Source organism: Mugil cephalus, chromosome 18 (genome assembly GCF_022458985.1).
Source record: "Mugil cephalus isolate CIBA_MC_2020 chromosome 18, CIBA_Mcephalus_1.1, whole genome shotgun sequence".
Lineage (NCBI taxonomy): Eukaryota > Metazoa > Chordata > Actinopteri > Mugiliformes > Mugilidae > Mugil > Mugil cephalus.
In genome coordinates this window covers 5246978-5271668 of record NC_061787.1, presented here as the reverse complement: position 1 = coordinate 5271668, position 24691 = coordinate 5246978, and the positions used below count along the sequence as shown (strand labels likewise).

Sequence of the window (24691 nt, the reverse complement as noted above, 5' to 3'; positions counted from 1 at the left end):
ACTCCGGAGGTATTGGGCAATGACTAGATCTTGTGCTACCATAGAAACCACAACCACCAAAATAGTTTATCCAAGACAACATTTATCTAAAAGTATAATTTAGATGATTCATCTTCCAGAAAATTGGAATAAATCGCGAGTTGGGAGTGCGGTTCAGTTCTCATCTGGATTCTGTATACTGGAGTATAAACCAGCAACAAGCAAACACAACAAGTCAAGAGTGATTTCTCTTCCCAATTTATGCACACTTCAACACGAGAGAGCTCATCGCATCCATTCCAGCTTTCCAGAATCAAGCTGGATACCCCGTGTCACCGCGCTGCGTCTCTGCCAAAAGCCTCCATAAGACCCAAGTGAATCTAATAACGCTCCGTTTGTTCTCTGCTCAGCGCCTCCCACACTGTCCGTGTCACTAGGAAATCTGTAGCATACCTCACTACACCTGTAATAAATCTCAACTTACTCAACGCCGTGTGGAATATTGAGGAATAATAATAAAAAAATAAAAAAAGACTCGGGAGATCGGATCAAGAAAACAACTCGAAATAGAACATGACGACTTGAAATAGCCTCAGATTTTGGTGAAGGAATGTGTTTTCTTTTATTGTTTTTTTTTTCCTTCCTTCATTGCAGACAAGACAGCCAACTTAATAGATAGAGCTGATAGAGAGCAGCTGTTTCACACAAATTGCAACCTTGCACTTTTCCGTTAAGAGACAGTTGAGTCCTCCTCCCTCTATAAAATATAAATGTCCCAGAAGGCCATTGCATTTGTAATTTCCTACATAAATCTTATCAAGAAATTATTATTAGCTTGCCTAAGCAATGTCTTTTTTCACATTTTGCCGTTTTCTTCTTCATATCTGGTGCCATCGTGTTCATGTTTAAATGCGGCTACATAAACAGCCGTTATTGTCAGCTGTTGTGCCTGTCAAATATGATGCGATGATGATCCTGCAGCCACAGGAGCATTTGTGCAGAACCAGCTTTTCAACACGTCACATTTCAGTGCACTCGGAAACTAAACAACACAGCGTTTATGGCCACGCTCGCAGCCCCGAGGCTGTATATGGGCACGGGAGCTTTCAGCTAAAAGTTAACATCAGGTGGAAGAAATGTTCACAAAAGCGATGCCAGCATCACAAAATGGATATTATGTTAAGCACCGTAGCCGTCTCAGTTTTGCATGTTTTGAATTTGTTGAGTGGCAATAAATGAAAATGACACCTAAGATGAATATAAATACTTCTGCAGGAATTTGTTCATACAGTGAAGCCCTGGTCAAATTTATATTTTGGATTAATTTTCTTGGTAAGGTGGAAGTCGTGGAATGAACAAAGTCAACAGAATGCATCCTGAAGGAGATGAAGTATGTGTTCTATATTAAACTCAGCCTAGAGCTATATAAATATACGTTATTATTATCATTTTGCATGAAATATTAAGCTATTTAATATTAAACAGGATGTGAAGTGCTGACTGAACTTCTTCTGCCTCCATTTAACCCTTTATTAAAATATGTTGGATTCATATTAAAGTGCATTTAAATAAATTTAAATTTATGGGGGAAATTAAAAAAAAAAAGTCTAATCAACCAAAGATTTTGCGACCTCTATTTAAAGGATTTAAAGGTCCCATATTATGCAAAAAATTACATTATCGAGGTTTTCTAACAGTAATATGTGTCCCCGTAGCCTGTGTATGAGGCCCAGAAAAAATTCTGTTATTTTCTTGCTCCACTTTTTAGCAAATGTGCGCTCAAACAGGCCGATCTGAGGTTTTTCTCTTCTTGACGTCATGGGGCCGCCCTCTAAAATCACGTGGCGAAGGTACGAGCAAACGAGCTCTGTTACTGGCTGCACCAATGAACCGTAACGCTGTTAATTATGCAGAATTTTAAACCTTAATAAAAAAAAAAATAACTGCATCAAAAGTACAGTTATCATAAACAGTGAAATAAACTATTGAGCCCCAAACCATTTTTGTACCAGGCTGTAAACATGTTAAATAATGCTGTAAAGTTGGGGGTCTATGGGGATTCGCTACCTATTGGAGTCAAGTGGCCACTTGATGAACTGCAGCTTTTTTTTGCACTTCCACATGGGCTTCATAGCTCAGACCTGGAGGTTGCTGCTTGATGGTAATGCCAGCGAAAGTTGCATCCTCTCCCTGAGAGGGCCGTGGGGTGGGCGTGGCCATAAACAGCTCATTAGCATTTAAAGGTACAGACACAGAAACGGCCTGTTCTCAGCAGAGCGACTTTTTGACTGGATGAATTTGGGGTAACACACTTTGAAAACAATGATGCTGGACCTCTGACACCTATATGAAACTGTTGAAAAGATTGTATAATATTGGACCTTTAAATGGTAGATACAACTATGTTGCTAATGTTTCACAACGTTTCAGTTTCATGAAAACAATGACTGTGCAATAAGCTTTTTCCTTTTCCCCAAACAGAAGTGCAATAGTATACAGTCCTGTTTACATTCTAATTTGTATATAGTGTCCTTTTTAGTTTGTTTGTTGTACATGCCTTGTCTAGTTTAGTTATTTATTGAATATTTATCTGTTGCACTGACGGGAGAGCTGTACCTCAATTTCGTTGTGCAATGTATATTGTTATATGCTACCGTGTAATGACAATAAAGACTCTAATCTAATGTGCAGCTCTCCTTCATTCTTTATGGCTATTTTGAGCCATAAGTTCACATTGTTAGAAAAGAGTCGCAGTCACATGCATGATGGAGCTACGTTATGCTACGACAATACTGCTAATGGAGAGCATAAATAAAGTTCATGTGCTTCTAATGTTGTCGACATGCAGATATATATTTATCCTAAACATCAACATATGCTGTGTGTGTCTCTATTTGTAGGATTAAGACTATGTGTGTGTGTGTGTGTGTGTGCAGCCCCATGTGCTTGTGTGTTAATCCTGAGTGAAAGGCTATGTTTTTTGCACAGGAAGGCCGCGAGGGACTCCCCGGAGGGCCTCTGTGTGCCGGCCCTGTAAGCCTGTGTGAAAGAGCCTGAATTCGCAGGCTCCCCACGAGGACGCACGGCCAATTAAGCTGACAGTCAGAAGCCCATTGACCAGTCACAGAGATTAAACGCCGGGCCATCTCGGTGCCTAAAACCACCTGCGGGATGGAGGGAGTGATGGAGAGCCTCGGAGGAGGAGGAGGAGGAGGAAATGGAAAGAGGCACGGGGAGACGTGCCGATACTCACTGTTACTTGTCGCTTCGGTAAAAGACGCCTTTTGTCCGTTCCAGCCTTTGTTGTCCATCTGTAGTGATGCAGAGAGAGCAGAGAAGGGGAGGGGGGGGGTGTAAGAGAGATGTAGATTGTTGAACAGACAGCTTCTTCACGCATGTCAGACAAGTTCCTTCCTACTGTTTGGTCCACAAAGAGACGAGCGCTCACAGGAGGGGACGCCTAAGGAGCCTAACGTCTCCCTAGGCCGGCTCTGTAATTAGAAGGGGGGGGGTTCTCCAACTAAAAAAGCTCTTAATGAATGCATTACTTCTTCTTCTGTGGTATGCATGCACCCCAACACAGGCGCACCACAGACACGAACAGAATCAAATCATTTCTGATGAGTGTGACAGCTGAGATGACACGGCTGTAAACAAACAAACGCACTCCCCCCCCACGATCCCACAGCAGGAATGCAGCCCAAAGGGAGCTCCCAGAGTAGAGAAAGAAGGGAGGCATTAGACAAGCTATCCTACAAAAGCTACAGAGCTCAGGGTTGTCTGAGGATCTAAAGAAAAGAGAGCTTGTCCTGCCGGCTCTCATGAAGACGTTTTCCAAGCTGCGTCTGCTCTGTCTGCATATCCTTTCTTGAGATTAACCAGAAATGACAAAACGACATAACAGCGAGAATCAGTGCGCTGCTTATTACCACGACAGCAGACTTTGATTTAACTGAAACCTTAGACGACAAAACATAGTGGCTTACAGAGCTAACAAATAAAACATAAACCAATACCGCAAGCGCTAATAATGACATTTGACTTGACAACACAAGCAATTAGTGCATATTCGTTGTTCAACGCTTGCATGTACGATCTGTTGAAGCTTTGGAAATGAGAACTGAGATTGAAGAGGCGCTTTAAAAAAGGCAACTGGACTTGTAGAGGACTTCTTGAAGAAACTGGTGCCCCTAATTGCAATTAATGGCTGGATACTTACCAGTACCTGACGTTAATGAATGTTTAATCAACGTCCCTATGAATGCTGCTCTAATAAAGCTATTGTCAGTCTATCAGTGTATTTACATGCACAGCTTCATCAAGCTATGCGCAAAATGCGACTTTCTGACGGGACTGATGGGAACAGGTCTTCCTCCTAAACACTAGGTGGCGATATATGTCTCAGTGGTTTAATACAGCCTCCTCTGGTTGACCTATTACATTATATAATAAACAAGAGTCATTCATGCAGCAGACTGGCATCTTAAACAACAACCACATGGATAATAGCTCAGCTTTTTAATCTCGTACATAATGTGCGCACTAATTATGGTGCAGATAGATGGTGGTTCTTCTACCGGCTCTGTTTACCTTCTTCTTCCTCTGCGAATGGCTTTCTTGGATGTTTATGTTAGTGATGTTCACATCGATACTGAAATATCGATACTTCCAATACCAGGTCTTTAAGCTCTAAAATTGATTCTCAAATCAAAATACCGATACTTTTGATACTTCGTCATTGGAGGTAATGTGTTAACACAGTGGAAAGTAACTGAACTATTGCGTTGTGGCAACACAACAAACCATGTGAAACACCTCAGGTTAAACCACAACACAGAACACGAGGCATTTATGTAGTTTTTAGGTATTTCAAACAGCATTTTTACATATTTTCTATGACTGTGAAGCATGCAGACGCGAGTTGTCCAGTTAAAGTCCAATTAAGGCGTATACCTGCTGGAGAAAATTATTTGGGTGTTTTAATCGGATAAGGAGGACTCAGATCTTAGTTGGAGTAACGCGTTTACATGGGCTTAAGTTGTCCAGTTAAAGTCCAATTAAGGTAGTCCTTTTTTATTTATTTTTTTCACGTGCAGGTTAACATACTCAGAGAGAAGCTCTGGTTTCAAGGTGTGAATGAGGTTGAAACTTCTTGGGGACAGAAATTAAGGCTATATTATAAATTGATGGCAGATTATATCTCAAATTGACATAGATGGATTCCATTACTCCTCCTTTCTCCAACCATCTGTCAGACGGTTGGAGAAACAAATCCATCAAGCTTCTGGCGTCTTCAAGAAAGTCCAGTTACCTCGTTATTTTTAGACACCTTTTGGATATAAACCATGACCTGGATGGCTGAGAACCTTCACACGCATACGTAAAGTGATGAGAGCTTAGCTATGCTTTAGCCGTACGGTCCGGCTGCCTGAATAATACATATGCAGGATCACACTTCTAACTAATGAGCAGCCGGGGGAACAATTAACATTCTACAGAGGGCACGGTTACGTAACGTCATCCCTATCCGACTCTGCTCCCTCGACATTAAAAACCACCGAGGTGAATGAAGATGATGGAGATCAATGGTTTGCTCCCAAAACACACTTGGTCGAGGTTTCGTTGAGGGGAGCTGACAGTTTACATAACAAGTCAGAAGCTCTGGGAACTTGCGATAGATTGGAATTGACTGGTATCTTTGTGTCTCTACATGCATAGGCATGTAGAGACGAGGGTACAGATTTTCTTGAGTACAGTTACACAGCGACCGACAGCACCAGCCCTCCAGGCCCAATCGCCCCGTATACATCAGAGCGCGCGAAAAGACACGTCCCTACAGCCCTGACGATAGTTCACGTGGGAGTAAAATTATATAACGCACAGTGACCTACTTGCTATACATTTATGTGCAGTATAGGACGTTATTACATATTAATAATATGATGTGGGTGAATAATCAATTCTGAGCAAAGGCGTTCCAGTGTAACCTCCTTTTTTTTTGTTTTTTTTTCACCACACAAGCAATCACTCATTCGTTGCCGCCGGCAGTACATGTCTTCTCATTTGTTCATTGAAAAAATCTCGACATTGATTTGGCTGAGGAGCGAGTCAGTCATGTTCTCAAATGTATTCAATACAACTGACTTTTAATCTTGCTTTCTGCCTTGTAGCGGAACCAAAGGGTTGTATGAGCTGAGTGTTGTCGTGTCCTATTTACAGGAGCAGTGAATAATTAATAGGCTCAATTAATTCCTCATAACGGACCTTTAAGGTTGTTACATATGTACGTTAATTAAGCCATGTGTTACGTATCAGCTGTTTGACATGCATTCATTTTACCAGTACATAATGCACTGTGTTCACCATACTTGCGAAGTACAAACAAGGGGAATACAGGAATCTTGAAGTTAATTTCAGTACCTTTTTAAGAACACTTTCACGACCTTCTCAATTTAAAAGCGCACTCATAGTAATCAGGTTTTTATGTTACAGGTTCATGTTTGTTTTTTAATAAATAAATTCGCACACCTTTTCAACGTTTTTGGACACAAAAACTAAATTTACCTCAAAAATACCTTCAAATATGTGTTAATTCAGTGCTCTATCCACACATTCATTTGTCTGGATGTTACTTAGATATACACTCACCAGCCACTTTATTAGGTACACCTTGCTAGTAAAAGGTTGGACCCCTTTTTCCTTGAGAACTGAGATAATTCTTGGTGTCATACTTTCAACAAGGTGTTGGAAACATTCCTCAGAGATTTTGGTCCATATTGACATGATAACATCACACAGTTGCTGCAGATTTGTCGGCTGCACATCTATGATGAGAATCTCCCGTTCCACCACATCCCAAAGGTGAAATATTGGACTGAGATCTGGTGACTGTGGAGGCCATTGGAGTACAGTGAACTCATTGTCATGTTCCAGAAACCAGTTTGAGATGATATGAGCTTTGTGACATGGTGCATTATCCTGCTGGAAGTAGCCATCAGAAGATGGTCCACTGTGGTCATAAAGGGATGGACATGGTCAGCAACAATACTCAGGGAGGCTGTGGCATTTAAACCATGCTCAGTTTGTACTAAGGGGCCCAAAGTGTGCCAAGAAAATATCCCCCACACCATTACACCACCACCACCAGCCTGAACCGTTGATACAAGGCAGGATGGATCCATACTTTCATGTTGTTTAAATTCTGACCCTGACATCTGAATGTTGCAGCTGAAATCGAGACTCGTCAGACCAGGCAACGTTTTTCCAATCTTTTATTGACCAGTGTTGGTGAGTCTGTGTGAACTGTAGTCTCAGTTTCCTGTTCTTAGCTGACAGGAGTGGCCCCCGGTGTGGTCTTCTGCTGCTGTAGCCCATCTTCTTCAAGGTTGGACGTGTTGTGCGTTCAGAGATGGTATTCTGCATTCCTTGGTTGGAACCAGTGGTTATTTGAGTTGCGTTTGCCTTTCTATCATCTCCAACCAGTCTGCCCATTCTCCTCTGACCTCTCACATCAACATATACACATCAGATATTTTCTCTTTTTCTGATTATTCTCTGTTAAACCCTAGAGATGGTTGTGTGTGAGCAGTTTCTGAAATACTCAGACCAACAACCACACCACGTTCAAAGTCACTCTTCTTTCTTCCACATTCTGATGCTCGGTTTGAACTTCAGCAAGTTGTCTTGATCACCTCTACATGAATAAATGCATTCAATTTCAGCCATGTGATTGGCTGATTAGCCATTTGTGTTAACAAGCGATTGAACAGGTGTACCTAATAAAGTGGCAAGTGAGTGTATAGCACCCACCTAGACCAAACCAGACACACCCACCCCATAGCAGTGACACTCCTTGATCAGAGCAGCCATCTCCAGCAGGATGCAGCCTGACACACACACAGAAATAGTTTAGGAACAACTTAAAAAAAATCATGAACAGCTGCAAAAGGTGCCTCCAAATTCACTAGATCCCAAACTAACCAAGTATCTGTGGGATGATTCACAGAGGCTCCTCCCCTCAACCCATAGACCCAAAGACCTATGTCCATGTCCAACATCCGAGGGTATTCTGAGATTTTTACTTCCCTCTAACTCCATTTTTTTTTAAGTATCTTTATTGTTTGTATAATTCTGGATGTGGTTTATGGTGGTTAACCACACATGCTATCACAGAGTTGGAAAGCATCCGGACGTACACTTCATATATCCATTTATAGACAATCTGACTCCGAGAGTCATCTGGGATTTAACGGCCTATTTAAACACATTTGTGGTTTGGAGTCAGCGCGCCTTAATGTTATGTAACTCGTGACGATCGATTTAAAAAAAAAAAAAAAAAAAAAAAACATGATCGTAAGATGCTCCTCAGCCCTGGAGTTCCCTTTCGTCCCCGTCGAGCAACGGCAGGAAAACGTACAAACTTATTAGAAACCTCCTACGTTTACACTAATCTGCCATTAAAATAAATAAACAGCTACACATCATAACAGAGTGTGAGGCATGTATATATAAAGTTGAAATGAAATATACAAGTTGGCGTAAGCAGCAGCAGCAGCAGCAAAGAAGAAGAAGTACATCCAGTACCTCGGTGGGGCTCTGTGGGGCTGTGGAGGCCTTGTATCCCAGCTGTAGCAGCATCGCCTCGGCCGCGTTCCGCTTGGCCACCTTCTTGTTCGGCCCCGTTCCCGTGGCAACCTCGTTATTCACCTTCACCTGAGACGGAGACACGCATGAGATGAAAGACACGGAGACGTATTATTGGCCGCGGACTGATAATTGAGTATTACGGTTGCTGAGATACATCCTGCTCTGGTGATAATGAATCACTTTTTTTTTTTTTTACTAAAAGCGACATTAAATGGGAGTTTTGTCGTGACTCTACATTTCCTTTCCCCGTTTTCACTTTCAGGGGGGGACAGAGGCGGCCGTGCGGCACAGCGTTCACGACACAAGAAAGAATCCAAGTGAAGTGTTTGTTTTCCCACTAATCCCCGGATTTAACATTTAAATCCGTCCGCACAGAATGTAAGCAGAAATTTTCAAGAGAATATCAGACGTCGTTATGTTATCCAAACAGACAATTACACTGTACAAATAACGTTCTGGGAGCCAAAGCCTGCGAGCAGCCGGGCCGCTGTGAATGAGTGCACAGGGGGGGTCTGGCTCAACGTACAAGTGGGAAGGAAAGGCTCAATAAATTGCAAAATGACTAAAACAAACAGACGTGCTTTTATTAAATTTTAAAAAAGGCGACCGGCTCCTCAGAGACGTTTTCAAACCTTTGCTGTACCTAGTGATGGGTTTGGACAAAAAGAACCGAAAACAGAGACTCATTTGAGCCGCTAAACGAGAGGAAGGGGGAGGGGGGGCGACACAATGTGGAAATTTTAGAAGAGTGAGGGGACTCCACGAAAGGACGCACACACTCACTGGGCCTAATGTGTGTATCAAAGAGGCATGGAGAATAGGTTTGGGTCTGAATTACTGCCCGATTGCTAAGAGAAGCTCTGTTCTTCGAATGAAAGAGGAGGATTACGGAAAGAGAGACAAAGAGGAAGAGGTTGACTGAGAGAGGCAGACACAGAAAGACGAACAGGAAGAGGGAAAGATAAAGAGTTGTGCATAAATTAAAATGGACCGGGCTGAGAAACAAACCGCTTGAAGGGGTTGACTCTTGCAGAAACACACGTGGATTACAGTAACAACAACAAAATAAATAATAAATTGAGACGTTACAAAAGTCACGTTACAAAATCCACATTACAGAATGATTTGATGCATATTTTCCTAATGCATCCGGGCACATGAGCTGCACCACTGTCAGCAATAATATAATAACTTCCACCTTTTTTTTTGGATACTTATTATCTTAGTAGTAGTTTTCCTTTAATATATCTTTATATTTTTAAGCGACCCATCGTGGCCCATTTGTTGTCAAGCTACACAAAAATCTAGCATGCAGAGGCTGCAGGTTGCACACAATGTCACTGCAGGAGTGAGCAGATATAAAGCACTTTATGCAACAACTGGAGGAATCCTGGATTGATATTACAGTGGTTCCTGTAAATCCCACTCTGAGCCGTAGCAGCTATACCTCCAGTCCTGAAAGTGCACTGGCTGAAATGTTTATGTATAAACCTGGAATAAGGTTTCATTCATCCAATAATATATGCATGATTGTTTAAAAATAAAGCTTTAATCTTGCACTTGCAAAATGACTAACACGTGTGCACAGACCTTGTTTTATTGCTTTATTAATCAATAATAAGGTTCAAAACCCACCGGGGACCAGGTTCTCGCCCATTCGACCACATTCCAGAGACATGAATGTTAAGGCCTGTTCAGACGTTCCATTGAGATCAGATCGCGTAAAACACAGACACCCCTCAGGACGCGCTGAGATCGCATTTGAGAGATCCAATCTCTGACCACATTTGGAGGTGGTCTGGATCGCATGTGTCCACATTCCTTTGGTAGTGGGAATGCAATGTGCAATGAATGAGATTTGCCTCATTCATTCAGGAAAAAAAAAAACATACAACCACGATTATAAATGATCGTCTGAAAGGGGAAAAAAGCACCGTAAGTGGTGTTTCGTTCGTTAGTAATGAGCATTGTTGCCATGAAATAATCTGATTACTGATTACTCCTTTAAAAAGCAGCTTAGATACTTAAAATTTAAAAGTCATTTTAATATATACAATATAAGGTTATCATAAATAAATATATATATTTATAAAAGTGGCTTATCTTCACCCGTCACACACTGGTATATTCTGACGTGTCTAGGTTCCTAACCCAGGCAATTTACAGACTTTTTTAAAAAAAATGTTTTATTTAGTAAGTATTCAGAACCCTCTAGCGACCTTTATATATTTATTTATTATATTTATTTAGTAAGTATTCAGAAAACCTCTAGCGACCTTTATTTATTTATTTATTACATTTATTTAGTAAGTATTCAGAAAACCTCTAGCGACCTTTTTTATTTATTTATTAAATTTATTTAGCGAATATTCAGACCCTCTAGCGACCTTTTTTTATTTATTTATTATATTTATTTAGCGAATATTCAGACCCTCTAGCGACCTTTTTCTTGTTTGTTTTGTTTTCCAAAAAAGCGACTAGTGACAAATCTAGCAACTTTTTCTGTTGCTCTTGGAGACTTTTGGTGACTCAGCTGTGAAAGCACGTTTTTTTTTTTTTGTCTTTTTCTAATCTCCACACCCAGGAGCAAATTGGGGAGGCAAACCTGTGAACCTTAATATCATTGTCTTCAGCTGACAACAAACTCAAAATCGTTGTTTACGTTTGTGTCGCTGCGTGGTATAACTCATAAGTTGTCCTCATGCTGGAAACGTGATTTGTCACGTTGACGTCAATCCCCGAGACGCAAGAAGAAAACAAAAAAAAAAACATCTTTTTGTACAACGCACAGTGACTTGGATGAGAAACTTTAATCTGATTAGTGGTTTGGAAAGAGTAACACATTAGATTACTAGTTAATGGAAAAACAGAGTCAGATTTGAGTGACGCATCACTGGTAATGAAAGGCTTTGTAGCTGTTCGTTAACTAAAAAAAAAAGTAAGAATTGTACAAAAAATAGAATGAAAGTATTTAATATGAGTTGTAATCTGAGTTTTGTGCAGCTCTAACGGAGATGAGTGACTTAACTTATGAAGCCAGAGTCATGACACACACATAAAAAGCAGCTGTTAAAATAGTCTACTGCACCCCAGGTGATGTCTGCTTTTTTTTTTTTTTACACACAGAACACCAAACTGAGATTGGATCTGGTGACGCATGTTACCAGCAGGTACCTAAAGATGGTCGTCTGTGAACAGATCTAAATGCCAGATCTGAACAGGCCTCTGGGTAAAATGGTCAACGAAAGCTGTGGCACTCGAGGACAACACTTGACAGATAAAGGATGAATAGTAACAATCTGTTTTTCCTATGGCTTCAAATGATGCATCCAAAACTTAAGTTAAGCAGTAAAGCTTCCTGCTACCACAGGATAACAAAATTTATTTCTGTTATGGATACTGGCTCCCAACTCAACCACCTTCTTCTATATTCCCAGTCTGTATACTGTCATAACCAGCTTTTACTAGACAGAAAACTTGAAACTTAATAGCATAAAACCAGTGTCTGTAAAGGTGGATGTTCCACCTATTCTTAGATTTAACTGAACCTATAAAGATGCTAAATACTAAACAGAAAACTTCAAGAGTGAATACAGAGAAAGAAGTTGGAAAGAAAGATGATAACGTGGGATTGAGAGGGAGGTCCAGGATACTAACAGTGCAGGGGACAAGATGTTCTAATTATAAACCAGTTGAACATGGCCTGGACGCCAGCCCAAAGCTCCCCTCTCACAAAAATTCGGTCTGGGATCGCTTCATTCGGAATTAATTAGTTGTGTCGGGCTAATTAAATGATTTGGACTTTATACAGCGACAGACAGAAGCTGATGACAGCTCAGACTTTTGGGTTTTCAGTCACTATTGTTGAAACTGAAGCAGGAAGTAGAAACAAAAATTAACCCGACTGGAAAAAAAGACACAGGGCCAACTAATGTCAGATGCTATAAACTATTTAAATGCAATCCACCAAAATGACAGGGAGAAACTCATCTAAAAGCCTCTATCAGGCATTGCCACCTACACAAAACACAAATCAAACCCCAAGCAATTGTATGGGGATGTAAAGAAAACGGCAAACATCAAATGTGTCATATGAAAGCAGAGATGCTGCTGATTACAAAGATGTCTTTCTCTTCACTGTGCGTCAAAAACTCAGAGAGCTAGAAGCCAAAGGGTCGCGACAATAACATTCAGAAAATCAATCATGTCCTTTGTTGTTTGGTGTTTTGTGATTAAAAGTTTGTGTTTGCAGTTTGAAATGAATCCAGAAGCTCCCATTTGTCTACAAAAAAAAAAGAAATAGATTTCTAGCTACCAATTTAAGATAACGTAGCAACAAAACGCAGCATCGTCGAATCTCCATTTCTAGAAAGTGCCAACCTCAAACCACATACAAATTATTTTTCTAAATTTTATACATTAGCTTTTGAAATTTACACTTTAGATTTGCATTCTAAGTTATAAAAATAGTTAATTAAACATGTTTGTGGTTATCACAGTTAAAAATCGAACTTTTTCCCGCTCACATTTTATGGTTTTAGTGTGGATTTATGTCCAGTGTGTTAATACAGTTTGTCAAATTTAACAAAATAATTGTAAAATGACACATGTGAGGTTGTGCTGAAAAGAAAGGCACCAAACAAGGCAATGTAAACTGTTTTAAGATGAAATATAAAGGTAAAACCAAAAGTAGTCAAAAATGGCCAATTATACTCTTGACTCCAGAGGGTTAATGATCCAAAACGACCAACCACAGTGTCCCACAATGACACCCAACTGGCATGCTATCAGACTCAACTTCTGAAAAGGTGAAGCAAACACGCTAGTAACCTGCATAATGAACTCCCGACGTCGAGGCATCCCTCTCTCAGAGAGAAGCACGTACTCGGGCTCCTTCTCCTTCTTGGCCTGCTGGATCTGGGCTAGACGGCTGATGGGGTTCATGCCTTGGCCATAGTCAGGTCCCGTCTGGGAGGAGAAGAAGATAGAAAAGATCAACTCCTATAATCTCATGAACTTATAAAAGCCATGTTTGTTTGATCTGTATATACACAGTTAACCTCATGAGACTCAAGCATTTGTTTGGAATGCATCTTAACTTATTGAGGATAAGATTAAGATCTTTAGGTATTTGGGACTAGGAGGGCTAATAAGTATCAAAAAAATGAGCATCAACTTAGAACTGGAAGTGTTAATTTTAATGCCAAAACAATGAAATCCCAACGTCCTCAAACGTGTACTTGTGAATTTGTTAAATTTTCATATCATATCAAAGTAGAAAAGTTAATAAGCATAAATAAACAAGTGTACTGACCCTTCGCTAGCAGCACATGGCAGACCAAAGTGTTTCCTTATGAGGACAACGGGTCTAAATGAAGCACAATAAGAAGCTGCAACAAATCTAAAACATAATGTCCCCATATGAGGACGCCGGGGTCTCAGGAGGTTAACACAGGAAATTAGAAATAAAAAAAAAATCAGATGTTTTTAATGTCATGTAAAAGTTCACATGTTCCCATGTGAACTCTTCAGTCAGCTAATTGAAATGTTTTCGAAAGCTTGCGCATCTAAACCAAACTTGCATGAAACTTTTAATTGAAAACCGTCTTTCCCCCGATCCAGGTGCAGTACCTTGAGGATGGTCTTGGTTCGTTTCTTGTAGTGCGTCTTCGGTTTCTCCACAGTGGGTATGAAGGGCAGCTTCTTCAGGTCCTGCAGGATGGACAGAGCAGCACGCTTCTTGGACAGCTTCTTGCTGTTGCCCTCGCCCTCCGCGGAGAAATCCCCCACGGTGACGCGGGTCAGGAAGCTTTTCATGTGTGGGGGGCCGCTCTCCTTCAACACCTGGTGATGTTATAGGAAAATGGGAGTAAGCTCAACAAATAAAAATAAATTAAAGTTCAAACGACAGGGGGAAAAATAAAGTGTTTTTGTTATGCAGGATATCTGCGAGGGAGTGTGTGCAGCACATTCTGCAAGCAGCTACACCAGGTGGTCCAAAACATCTGCTCTCGACGGTCACACTGCAACCCACCCATATGCGTGTGTTATCCATACACAAGGCACGCCGAACAACACTGACGCACAAACACACATATGAAGAGTAACATGTTCCTAGATGACGGTCTCCAGTGATGGAGGTTCAGTTTCCTTCCTCCAGCCTCTGGTCACCTGGGAGACCTAAAACAAACACCGGCTGGCGTTAGGTCATGCTTCTGCAATCACATCTACTTCCTGTGAAGTCCGAGAACAGTGTGCGAGTGCGTGCGTTTGTGTGTGTGTGTGTGTGTGTGTGTGTGTGTGTGTAGCAGGCGGGGTTCTCCCCAGCCTTATATATGAAAACATGCTGGAGGGAGAATTAGGTTTCACACACTTACCGAGTCAAGAGGAACATGTTCGGCTAATGCGGATGTCGTTTCAGTTCCGAGCTCGACCGCCTTTTCTCCCTCCAGTTGTGTTTCTTAGGATTTTCTCAACCCCCTTCGCAAGCCCTCTCGCTTATTTGCGATTAATTTGCAGCGCAGACAGCACAAAATTGTAGCAATCAGATGCAATCTAGACACAGCTGATTTGAACCCAGTGACCGATGAAACAGATTATACCGATAGGCAGAAACTTGAGCATTCCTCAGATGCCTCACACATCAACGCAGACTAATAGCAGACTTTAGGCAAAACAAAGGATAATGTGTGTGTGTGTGTGCGCATACCCACTTTGCTGTTACACAAGTACACCCACACAAACAAATGCCTCAGTTCATTTACCAGACTGAACTCGGCAGGAAAGTCCAAAGCACGGAAACTACGCGGCTAAACGGAAAGATCAATTCATTACTGAATGCTCAGAAACGGATAAACATTTATCGATCAGCCACAACATTAAAACCACCAATGAAGTCAAGGGAATAACATCGATTGTCTCATTACCACGAAATGTTCTTCTGGGAAACCTGGGTCCTGATATTTTTGTGAATGTTGCCACCATCTGACCGCTGCTGCAGACCGAAGGTACGACCATCCCAACACCAAGGGGTTGGTCCTGATCACCGGATAAGCAACACATATGATGGAAAAATGTGTAATACATCAAATGAGCAACAGTTCTGATGCTCACATGGCCATTGTAGGAGCAAAACAAACTGATGCAAGGTTTTTTTCTAATACCTTTCTGTTAGAATCTCTGCTTTTCCTTCCTTGTGCCACTTTGGGATTGGTACAGGCCACTGCAGACCAGGAGAGTTGGTGTTTTGGAGATGCAAGTTATGCAATTTGGCGTCCAGTAGCTTCATGGCATAGAAACGGATATGAAAGATAATGAACGCTACAGAACTTCTTTTATTCCAGCTGTATAACAGCTCACCTTTTTGCAACAACTAAGCTACTATGACCAAGCAATTTCCCTTGTGGATCATTAAAGTCTAAATACATAATACCGTTTATATATATATATACATAGACTCCAGCTCTGTCCCGACCACAGAGTCCATCTTAAGTATCAGTTTGTCCAGCCCAGAGGTGTCCTCCTCCTTCTTAGCCTCCCACGCTCACCACAGAGTAGAAGATGTCCAGCAGCTTCCGGCAGATATTAATTGACCTGAACCTCCTGAGGAGATAGAGACAGCTCTGACCTTTTCTGTGCACCGAGTCTATATTAGTCCACCAGCCCTGTTTTCTAATCCAGATGCAGGTACTTTGACGTCTGAACCACCTCTACACACTTTCACAGTCGCTCAAATGCCACGATCGGTGTAAGATAAAGTAGTTAACTTGCTGTTGCTCGCTTTTAAGTTTGATTCCACACTTTTTTTTTATCTTTTATTACAATTATCATGTTCAGGTTTCAACACCCGAGCTACTATTCCTCAAGCGACTTAAATTCGTAACACGGCCGACACTGGCCCCACGTTTGCTGTCAGTGCTAACCTGTCAGCATTCCCGCACAGTGACTCTTTGTGTGTATACACTATGTAAGGACGTGTGTTTTAGACAAGCCTTGGAGCACAAGCTGCCCAAAGCCAAACTCACTCCCACTCGGGGAGACTCTGGTTTTGCTCATCACCAGAAAGGGGAAATGGAACATGGCAGCTTTCTTGTACATTACAACATTCAACGAGACTCGAGGCATCTCGTTCCTGAACTTCTTCACTGTGTCAACGGTGCTGATGATGACACTGAGCGCATCACTGGCCACTGCTCAGCTGAGATTATGTCACTTGGAGAAAGTGGATGTGAGCTGCAGACGCGCTTTTGGTTGCACGCCGGCAGCCCGACGAGGCTCAGATGCTGTTGCAGTGAGTAAGAAGATGTCTGCTCAAGCAATCAGTCATTCAAACTTCCTCTCCTCGTCCATCACCGGGAACATGTGCAAGCGTTCAGCTCGTGTGGTTTGAGCGAGGGGGCGACCAAAACATCAACACTGTTGCGTCAGTGAAAGGATTCGCACAGAATCGCCTCAAACAGAAACACATACAAAGATAAACAATTTCTTTAAGTTACGGGAAAGAAGAAATCCCGGCGGATAAGTGGCTACGACACGCATCATGTGGGTGTGCTGGTTGTTTTGACTCTAGCCAGACGCCTCATGTTTCACTTCAGCTTTTTCGACGTCAGGCATCGAGCTGAGACTCCAGGGAGTCGCTCGTCCAAGCGCATGAGCCTCCGCAAACAGCACATTAGCCAATTTACACATTGGTTTAAACCAATTAGATGTAGTTTGAATAATTTAATGAGGTTTAAAGGTGCTGGAAGGTGGATTTTGTAACGTTAGGACGGAGCCAAATCGGTTACTAAATATAGACGACAACATCTACTGTCCCTTTAAATGAACTGAATTTAAAGTCTAAACTTTTTTCATTTGATCGGTAAAGAAATCCCAACCGTTGTCACAAATTGGCTTCACATTTGCAGGTTATTTGTTTTCTAGAAATAATCAGACAAAAAAAAAAAAAGTGGTGTAACCATAGCAACGTTCTTTGTCTTTTTTTTTTTTCCAAGGTGACACACTTGCACAATCACCACAGAATAAAAGCTCGACGAGTTCCTCGCTTTGTACGACTCATCTGTTCGTCTGATTCGCGAGTCGTAGTCATCGACAGGAGGAAAGACTTGCATCCAGACTTGCATCCCGCGCAGGTTTACGATACCGTCAACAGAGAGCACGAGACAAAGTGTCTAACTGCGCAAAACAATGTCACACACTCTTGGCCCAGGAAGGCGGCAGACGAAGTGCAGTCAGTCTCCTGGCAGACGACACGGGATCTGCACCACGCCGATGGGATTTCAGAGCTTCTATTCATTTACGCGCACGGACGCGTGCACTTGCACATGCAAACAAACACACAAACACATCTGTCTCCCACCTAACGACAAGGATCGGGTTGTACACAGGAAACCTTGGGTAATTCAATGTTGATTTTTTTTTTTTTCTCTTCGTGTCTCTCCTTTTTCAAACCTGTGAGGGCCTTCTCTTGGGCTTCTCATAAAGACATCAATACCCCGAGCAGTCTGAGGATCTGTGCATGCGAGAACTCAGGTACTCTGGAAGAAGAGGCTATGGGAGCAGGGTAGGACAATGGTGAGGACTGGTAGAGGGAAGAAAGGCTCTTTTGTGACGAGCCGTGGATGGACAAGCCCTGAGGGAAGCTGCTTCTTGTAAGATGGGTGGTTCTTGGCCCGGACCCTGTTCTCTTGTGTCCTCCTTTTGGAAAGGGAGCCTCCGATCCAACACACAAGCTGTGATTTATAGATTAGTTCCTCTTTGATGCTGACATCTGTTTGATATTGCCTGACGGGGGGATTAAATGAGCCAACTGGCTTTCAGGGTGGCGGCGACCCTCATCGTTGCGGAGGGATGGGAAAGCAGACACTCTGCAGCAGTGACTCACGGGTAATTTCATGCCCCGGCGAGGGCAGGGATGAGATGATGTGAAAACATGGCGTTCACATGCGAGGTGACCGTTACAGTTCTGTGTAGGATGCACGAGATGTGCAGCGGTGCGTGCATGTGTGCCGGCGTGGGAGTGAACGCTTTGTTCTCGGCGCATCAAAGAAGACATGGTACAGGGGATGTGACATTGCAGGGAAGGAGACGGAGCCAAACTTTAGCTAATGAGTTAGAGGGTAATAGATCTAATGGACCCATAGAGTTTATCATGCGTGGTCCCAAAGTCACAGCAACAGGATGAAAGTGCAGTGACTGAGGGTAGGAGGGATTCAGCTGCAGAGAAATGGAGGCAGGAGTGGGACAGAAAGGATCTCCCAGGCTCTTATAAATTCTTCTATCTGCAGCGACTCTCAGCTATGATGGTTTATAGGCTTATAGACCAACAGACTTCCGTCTAATCCCTTATATATTACTATCTGATGAAGAATGAAGCCAGGATCTATTGAGTTCGGTTCAGTATAGACGTCTTTCTCAGATTTTTGTAGGTTGTGTCTGTATCATGATATAACACCAGCCAGCACCATCCATAAATTCTCTCAAAAAACTTCTTACACCGACCCGCCATAACATTAAAACCACTGACAGGTGAAGTAAAGAACATCGACCATCTTGTGACAATACAATGTTCTGGTTTAAAGCTTTTTGACCTGGTATTCATTCATGTAGACGTTACTTGGACATGAAGCACCCACCGAGACCAGACCACTCCAGGACACCCACATAGCAATGACACTCCCCAGCAGGATGCAGCCTGACATCGGCAAATACAGGAAAATGGTTTAGGAACAACTTAAAAATAAACGAAGGACAAGAGAAGGTACTAACATGGCCTCCAAATTCACTAGATGATAAGAATTTTTAATATTCCAGCAAACTGGTGTATTTGATTACACAGTTGCGCCCCGAGACACTGTTTCAGACTGGACCAATTTTTATGGAGCGCTTCCAAACACACGACGGTTTGGTGAAGATGGAAAGGTCCAACAACGAAGTGAAAGAACAAGAGGACTCATTGAGAAACAAAAAAAAAGGTGCCGTGTTGGTGGTTTGTTTGTTTAGGGTGACCAGATGTCTGAGGACAGTCCCCGTTTCTGATGACCTGTCCCCCAGCTAAAGCCGTCCCCCTAAAGTTTCCCCATATTTAGCTTTTCATGAATGAGAAAAAAAATGTTGCACCCAGACTACAGTTATTACGGTAGCTGGCTGCTATTGACATTACAGATACAGCAGTTTAAATATGTTTAAAAATGAATAAATATGTCAAAATAAATGACACTGTAAACGTGTAAACCTGTTTTACTACTAGTGTGGGATTATTCTACAATATTTACTCATCATCACAGTAAAATATTCCATCCTTAGTCAATCTGCTGCATTAATTCCTCTCTCAACCACTAGAAAAAGTTGTGAACGCGTGATTAAGCATGAAAATAAAACACCATAATACACTGTCAGAATACATCTCGTTTCCAGACACCACAGGACGGGGGCTGGACGATTAATCGAATTTTAATTGTGATTTTGGCTTCTCACGATCATGAAAACACTGCAATTGAAGAAAAACGTGTGATGTGCGTGGATCAATTGTGGAACGAGTGATTAACAACATGGCAGAAAGCCAGTCTGAGCCTTTAGTTGAAAAGAAAGGTAGGACAACGTCGCTCATTTGGAGACATTTTGGATTCATATTGTCGGACGTGGAGCAGAAGGAGACTGTTTGCAAAGTTTGTGGCGTCGTCGTTTCTGCACCACAAAGCAACACGACAAATTTATTTAACCAAGTTCTGCCATGAAGTGAAGACAAAGTATTGAAGGAGCAAAAGACCCAATAAGCGCGTCAACACAGTCCTCCACTGAGGACACTCTTTACAATGACACTCCATATCCCACCAGTGAGAGGTAACGGAGGCCGTGACATTTATGCTACAGAAAGTTAGATTTAAAGTTGAGTTTTGGTGGTTCAATAAATACTTTTAAATCAATGAATGATTTTGTTTATTAATCGTGATTTCAATATCAATCAAAAATTATTATTTTTTCCATAATCGTCCAGCCCTAACTAGCACAGGACACCGTCAGGAGGCCCATGTCCATGTCCTGATGATGCACAATACCAGGAAGGTGGTCATAATGTTATGCCTGATCGGCATAGGTAACAAACTACATAGTAGTGTCACTGAACCTCTTCTGAAATTCTTAAATAAAAAACATTTATGATGCTCCTATAACAACCTCATTACCTGTTGAAACAGCGGAAGCCTCTTGACACAGAACCGTCCCGTCTCTTGTGAACTAAAAAAAGAATCTATTCTGTAATGAAGCTTAGATGGACTCATTTGTGTGTTGGCTTCCTGTCAGCCTGGGATAGGGATGTGTTTTTCTTGCGGTTTTCTTTATTAGTTTCTTATGTCTGGCTCGTATGCATTTTCTGTGTATGTATTTCCTCGGACCATTTCTTCCCATTTTTTTTTTGAGAGCTACTGCAAAACACCGCGCGTTTAGGAGGTTCGCGCCGCTGCAGCCTCACAACAAGCTATGGACGAGGTGACTTTACAGTGGAAACACAAGGGCGTAACGAAAGGATGAAAGGATATCGTGTATATCGAAATTATATAAAATTGCAAAGAAAATTCCACATTCTACATTTGTTTCTTATGATTTGCTGATATTTATTTTCTTATTTAGTTTCTCTTGGATGACTCTCGTTTTTGGGAACTACCTCAACTTAATCTGATGACACAACGTAGGTGCATGTTTATTTTTCTGCCTCCTAAAACCTATACCTTTGCAGGGCCGTGTTATTCTAAGTCACACTTGTGGGCTGGGTTTTCTTCTTCCCCTCCGCTTTCCTAAAACCACAATGGCTTTTGTATCCAGATGTCTCGCTGTACGGCGTCACGTGTTGTGTCAAACCCAATAAAGCGTCGACTGTTGCTCAACGCAGCCCGGCCTTCAGACGATTTCGGCTCGACGTGGCGCAGGAGTCCCAGCTCTCAGAGTAGAGAAAACAAACTCTCACGTCCGTCTATTAAGCGAAAAACCTATAAACGGCGGTGAACAGATTCGGCAAACGGAGCTCGACGCCGCTGTCAGAGAGAGAGGGAGCGCGCAAACTCGTGAAACAGACAGAACAGAGCCGAACTGTTGACGGAGACGTAGACGATGGTGAAAGAAAGACAACGTGTGAGCGAAAGCACATGGAGAATATTTATTTATTTATTTATTTTTTTTTGCTGATTTACTGCTCATCAGACGGCGGTACCGAACAGCCTGTCTCCAGACTGACAGTTTTGCAGGAGAGAGGCCGTTCGCAGGAATGCGGCTGTGGTCGGGCTTTTAAAAAAAAAAAAAAAAAAAACAGCCGCTCGCTCTGCGCTTCCAATTTGGAGGCGACTGAAAATGAAAGCGGCGTAATTGCTGACAGTGACACAAGACACGATGGATAATGAATCACATTAATCCAGATTTAGCTGGCAGGCATTATTAATAGCGGTTCCTGGAAGGACAGCCGTGTCATGCTCTGATGAGCATTTCAGAACAAAGAAGGATAAAGGGAGGATTAAACAGCTCTCCAGATCTTTTCTTTTCTTTTTCTTTTTTTTTTTCTTCCCGAATGTTGTGTAAATTCTTATTCACGAGCAACGTCAACACAGCGAGAAGAGTTTACCTCCCTTCCTTCCTTCTCTGTCTCCATTTCCTCTCCCCTCCCCATCTCCTCGTGACCCTTGCCTCCACATGCAACTGCCCTGTGTGTGTGATTTTTGGGAGTGATGGTAGGAGAGGTGGAAGGGAGGGATTCTGCAGAAGGAAGGGAGGGGGCCCGCAGGGTAAAACGAGCCTCCCTTGTTTTTGGCACCTTGCTGAGAGCGCAAGAAGCGAAGGGGAGGGAGGTGTTGGGGGGTGGTGGTGGGGGGGGGGGTGAAGGAGAGAATATTGGATGAGTCAGCTGAGATATGGTGAAAGCCAAGGAGAAGGAAACCAGCAGCGGGTCATATGAGGACACGCGAGGTTTTCGGAGATGCAGAAACGTTTCGGGGTAGCAGCTAGGAAATAAAAGCAGCGGTAGGATTCCCTCTAATGTCCTGAGGAATGTTGCTAAGCGAAGCTAAAGCTGCGAGCAAGGAACTTAACCCCCCGGTCTTATTCCAGTGGCTGATATTACAGCGTTGGGCAGATTGTTTCTTTCAGAGGACCTTTTAATTTAACCCGCGTTTCCCGTAGAAGGAGGCGATTATGCTCTTATCAAACAGACACCGCCGTATCAGAAGCGGCCAGTAAATGCAGAGGTGGCTTACGATTCATTTCCTCCACATGCTGCAAATTACACTGACTGAGAATGCGATGACGTCAAAAGGAAAATCCCAGAAAGGCTTTGTGTATTCTCCTCAATATTGCTTGTGAGCAGGCTCTAAGGTTTCCCACCACACGAAATACAAAAACTAAATTAACCCTCAGCTTAAAAACTGTTCACCAGATAATTGACACACACGAGTTAACGCCGCTCCGTCTACTAGAGCACATCTGGCTAAGCAGCTAAGTTAAGTCTGAAAATGGTTCAGCTGGAAGCACTTTTGAGGTAATGCGATAAAAAACGAGGCTAATTTGATGCTTGATATTCAGCAGCTTGGTAATAGGTGAACAGCTCCGTATTGATTGCCTCTCATTAGATAATGCTTGGAAGCACAGGGCTGCAGCTTTGCCCATCTGTGTGTGCCCCCCCCCACCACCACCATCACCACCACCACCTCCTCCACAACATCCCGAAGCTCACGCGGGACATATGCTGCCTTCAAATGGAACCCGTGGTGACAACATGTGAAGTCCTGTACAAAAAAAGGATAAATAAATAAAAAAAAAATATGCTTGGACTTTCCAAGTGGTAACATCCACCATAAGTCACGAGAGTCCCGCTGTTAGCATGCTCATGACCCGGTAACTTAATGAAGGAAATTCAAAAGGCATAAAAAAAAAAAAGATGAGGCTGTTGGGAACGGCAACATTTTCTCCAGACATATTATTAAATTATAGGATAAATTATACCTATAAATAACAATAGATTTACTGAACCGACAGCCGTTTCTAAAAATGTCCACAAACAACTTGTGAACTCTCCATTTATGAGGTCGTGAATTACACAAGAGGGGCCGGTGCATATGGGGTCTTGTAAACAGGACCCCATTTAAAGGCTGCGGTGGAACATATCACATGGAACTCGAGTCATATTTGTTCTATAATATCATAAGTCTGTACGAAAAGGATGAGGAACACGCAGAGATCAACAGCTCATTATTCCCACAAGCTGATAAGGCACTAAATTTATTTCCAAATTGCAAGTTACATTCGTCAGGAAGCTTTATAATTTCCAAAAACATTAATTTCATAGAACAAGGTGATTAACTAAGCTGATTCAGAGCAGGACAACAGCAATGAACCCGTTGCTCTGTGCTTCGTCACGTCAAGAAACGCACAGGACGTCTCGCCCAAAAGAATTCCCACGAGCCTTAAAAGGCAGCAAGTCCGTCTACGACTTCCGCTTCTCCTCTCTTCCTCCAGATAACTGACCTCGTGCATGCACAAATGAAATAAAACTGAGCAAACACTCATCGTTATTCCGTGTATCACCAGCGTTAGAGGTTAAAATATCATCAGTGTGACGCCTTCCTCCTTATCTTTCCGTGCAGCTACTAAGGTGTTTGGTTTCAGAAATATTTCCCACTTTGTGACACATCAGAAACTCTGGAAATCATGACTACTAATACTTACGCGCAGCCCTGCGCTGCAGATAAACTGGACTTAACCCGTGTAATGATGACATCACATGGCTATATTCTTGTGGATGTTTCTTGTGCATTATCTCATAACTCTCACCTCAAAGTTAACGGACAAGTTCCTCTTGAGGGCAATTTCGTAAACCAGGCTGATCTCTGACTTGCTGGCATCCGTCCCTTCGTCAGTCTCCCCCTTTTCCTCCGGGCTCTGGAAAAGAAAGATAAAAAAAAATGGGTTTATAAATGGTCTGTTGTTCCACGCAGTAGCCAAAATATTAACTACTTGTGTTTTATTATCAGAATTTCCACTGAACCGTGATGTGAAAAATTTTGATGATTTTCCAAATTTCCACCCG

General features: G+C 42.3%; 1 protein-coding gene across 2 annotated transcripts in view; it reads right to left on the bottom strand.

The window, feature by feature from the left end:
• Nucleotides 1–24691, bottom strand: part of stau2 (staufen double-stranded RNA binding protein 2) — a 114109-nt gene that overhangs the window by 55056 nt on the left and 34362 nt on the right. For both annotated transcript variants that reach the window (XM_047567903.1, XM_047567904.1), the window contains exons 7-11: nucleotides 24436–24543; nucleotides 14257–14469; nucleotides 13456–13593; nucleotides 8563–8691; nucleotides 3233–3290 (exon numbers count right to left, since the gene is read on the bottom strand). In XM_047567903.1, coding sequence (XP_047423859.1) covers nucleotides 3233–3290; nucleotides 8563–8691; nucleotides 13456–13593; nucleotides 14257–14469; nucleotides 24436–24543 — 646 coding nt within the window. The remainder of the gene's footprint in view (nucleotides 1–3232; nucleotides 3291–8562; nucleotides 8692–13455; nucleotides 13594–14256; nucleotides 14470–24435; nucleotides 24544–24691) is intronic.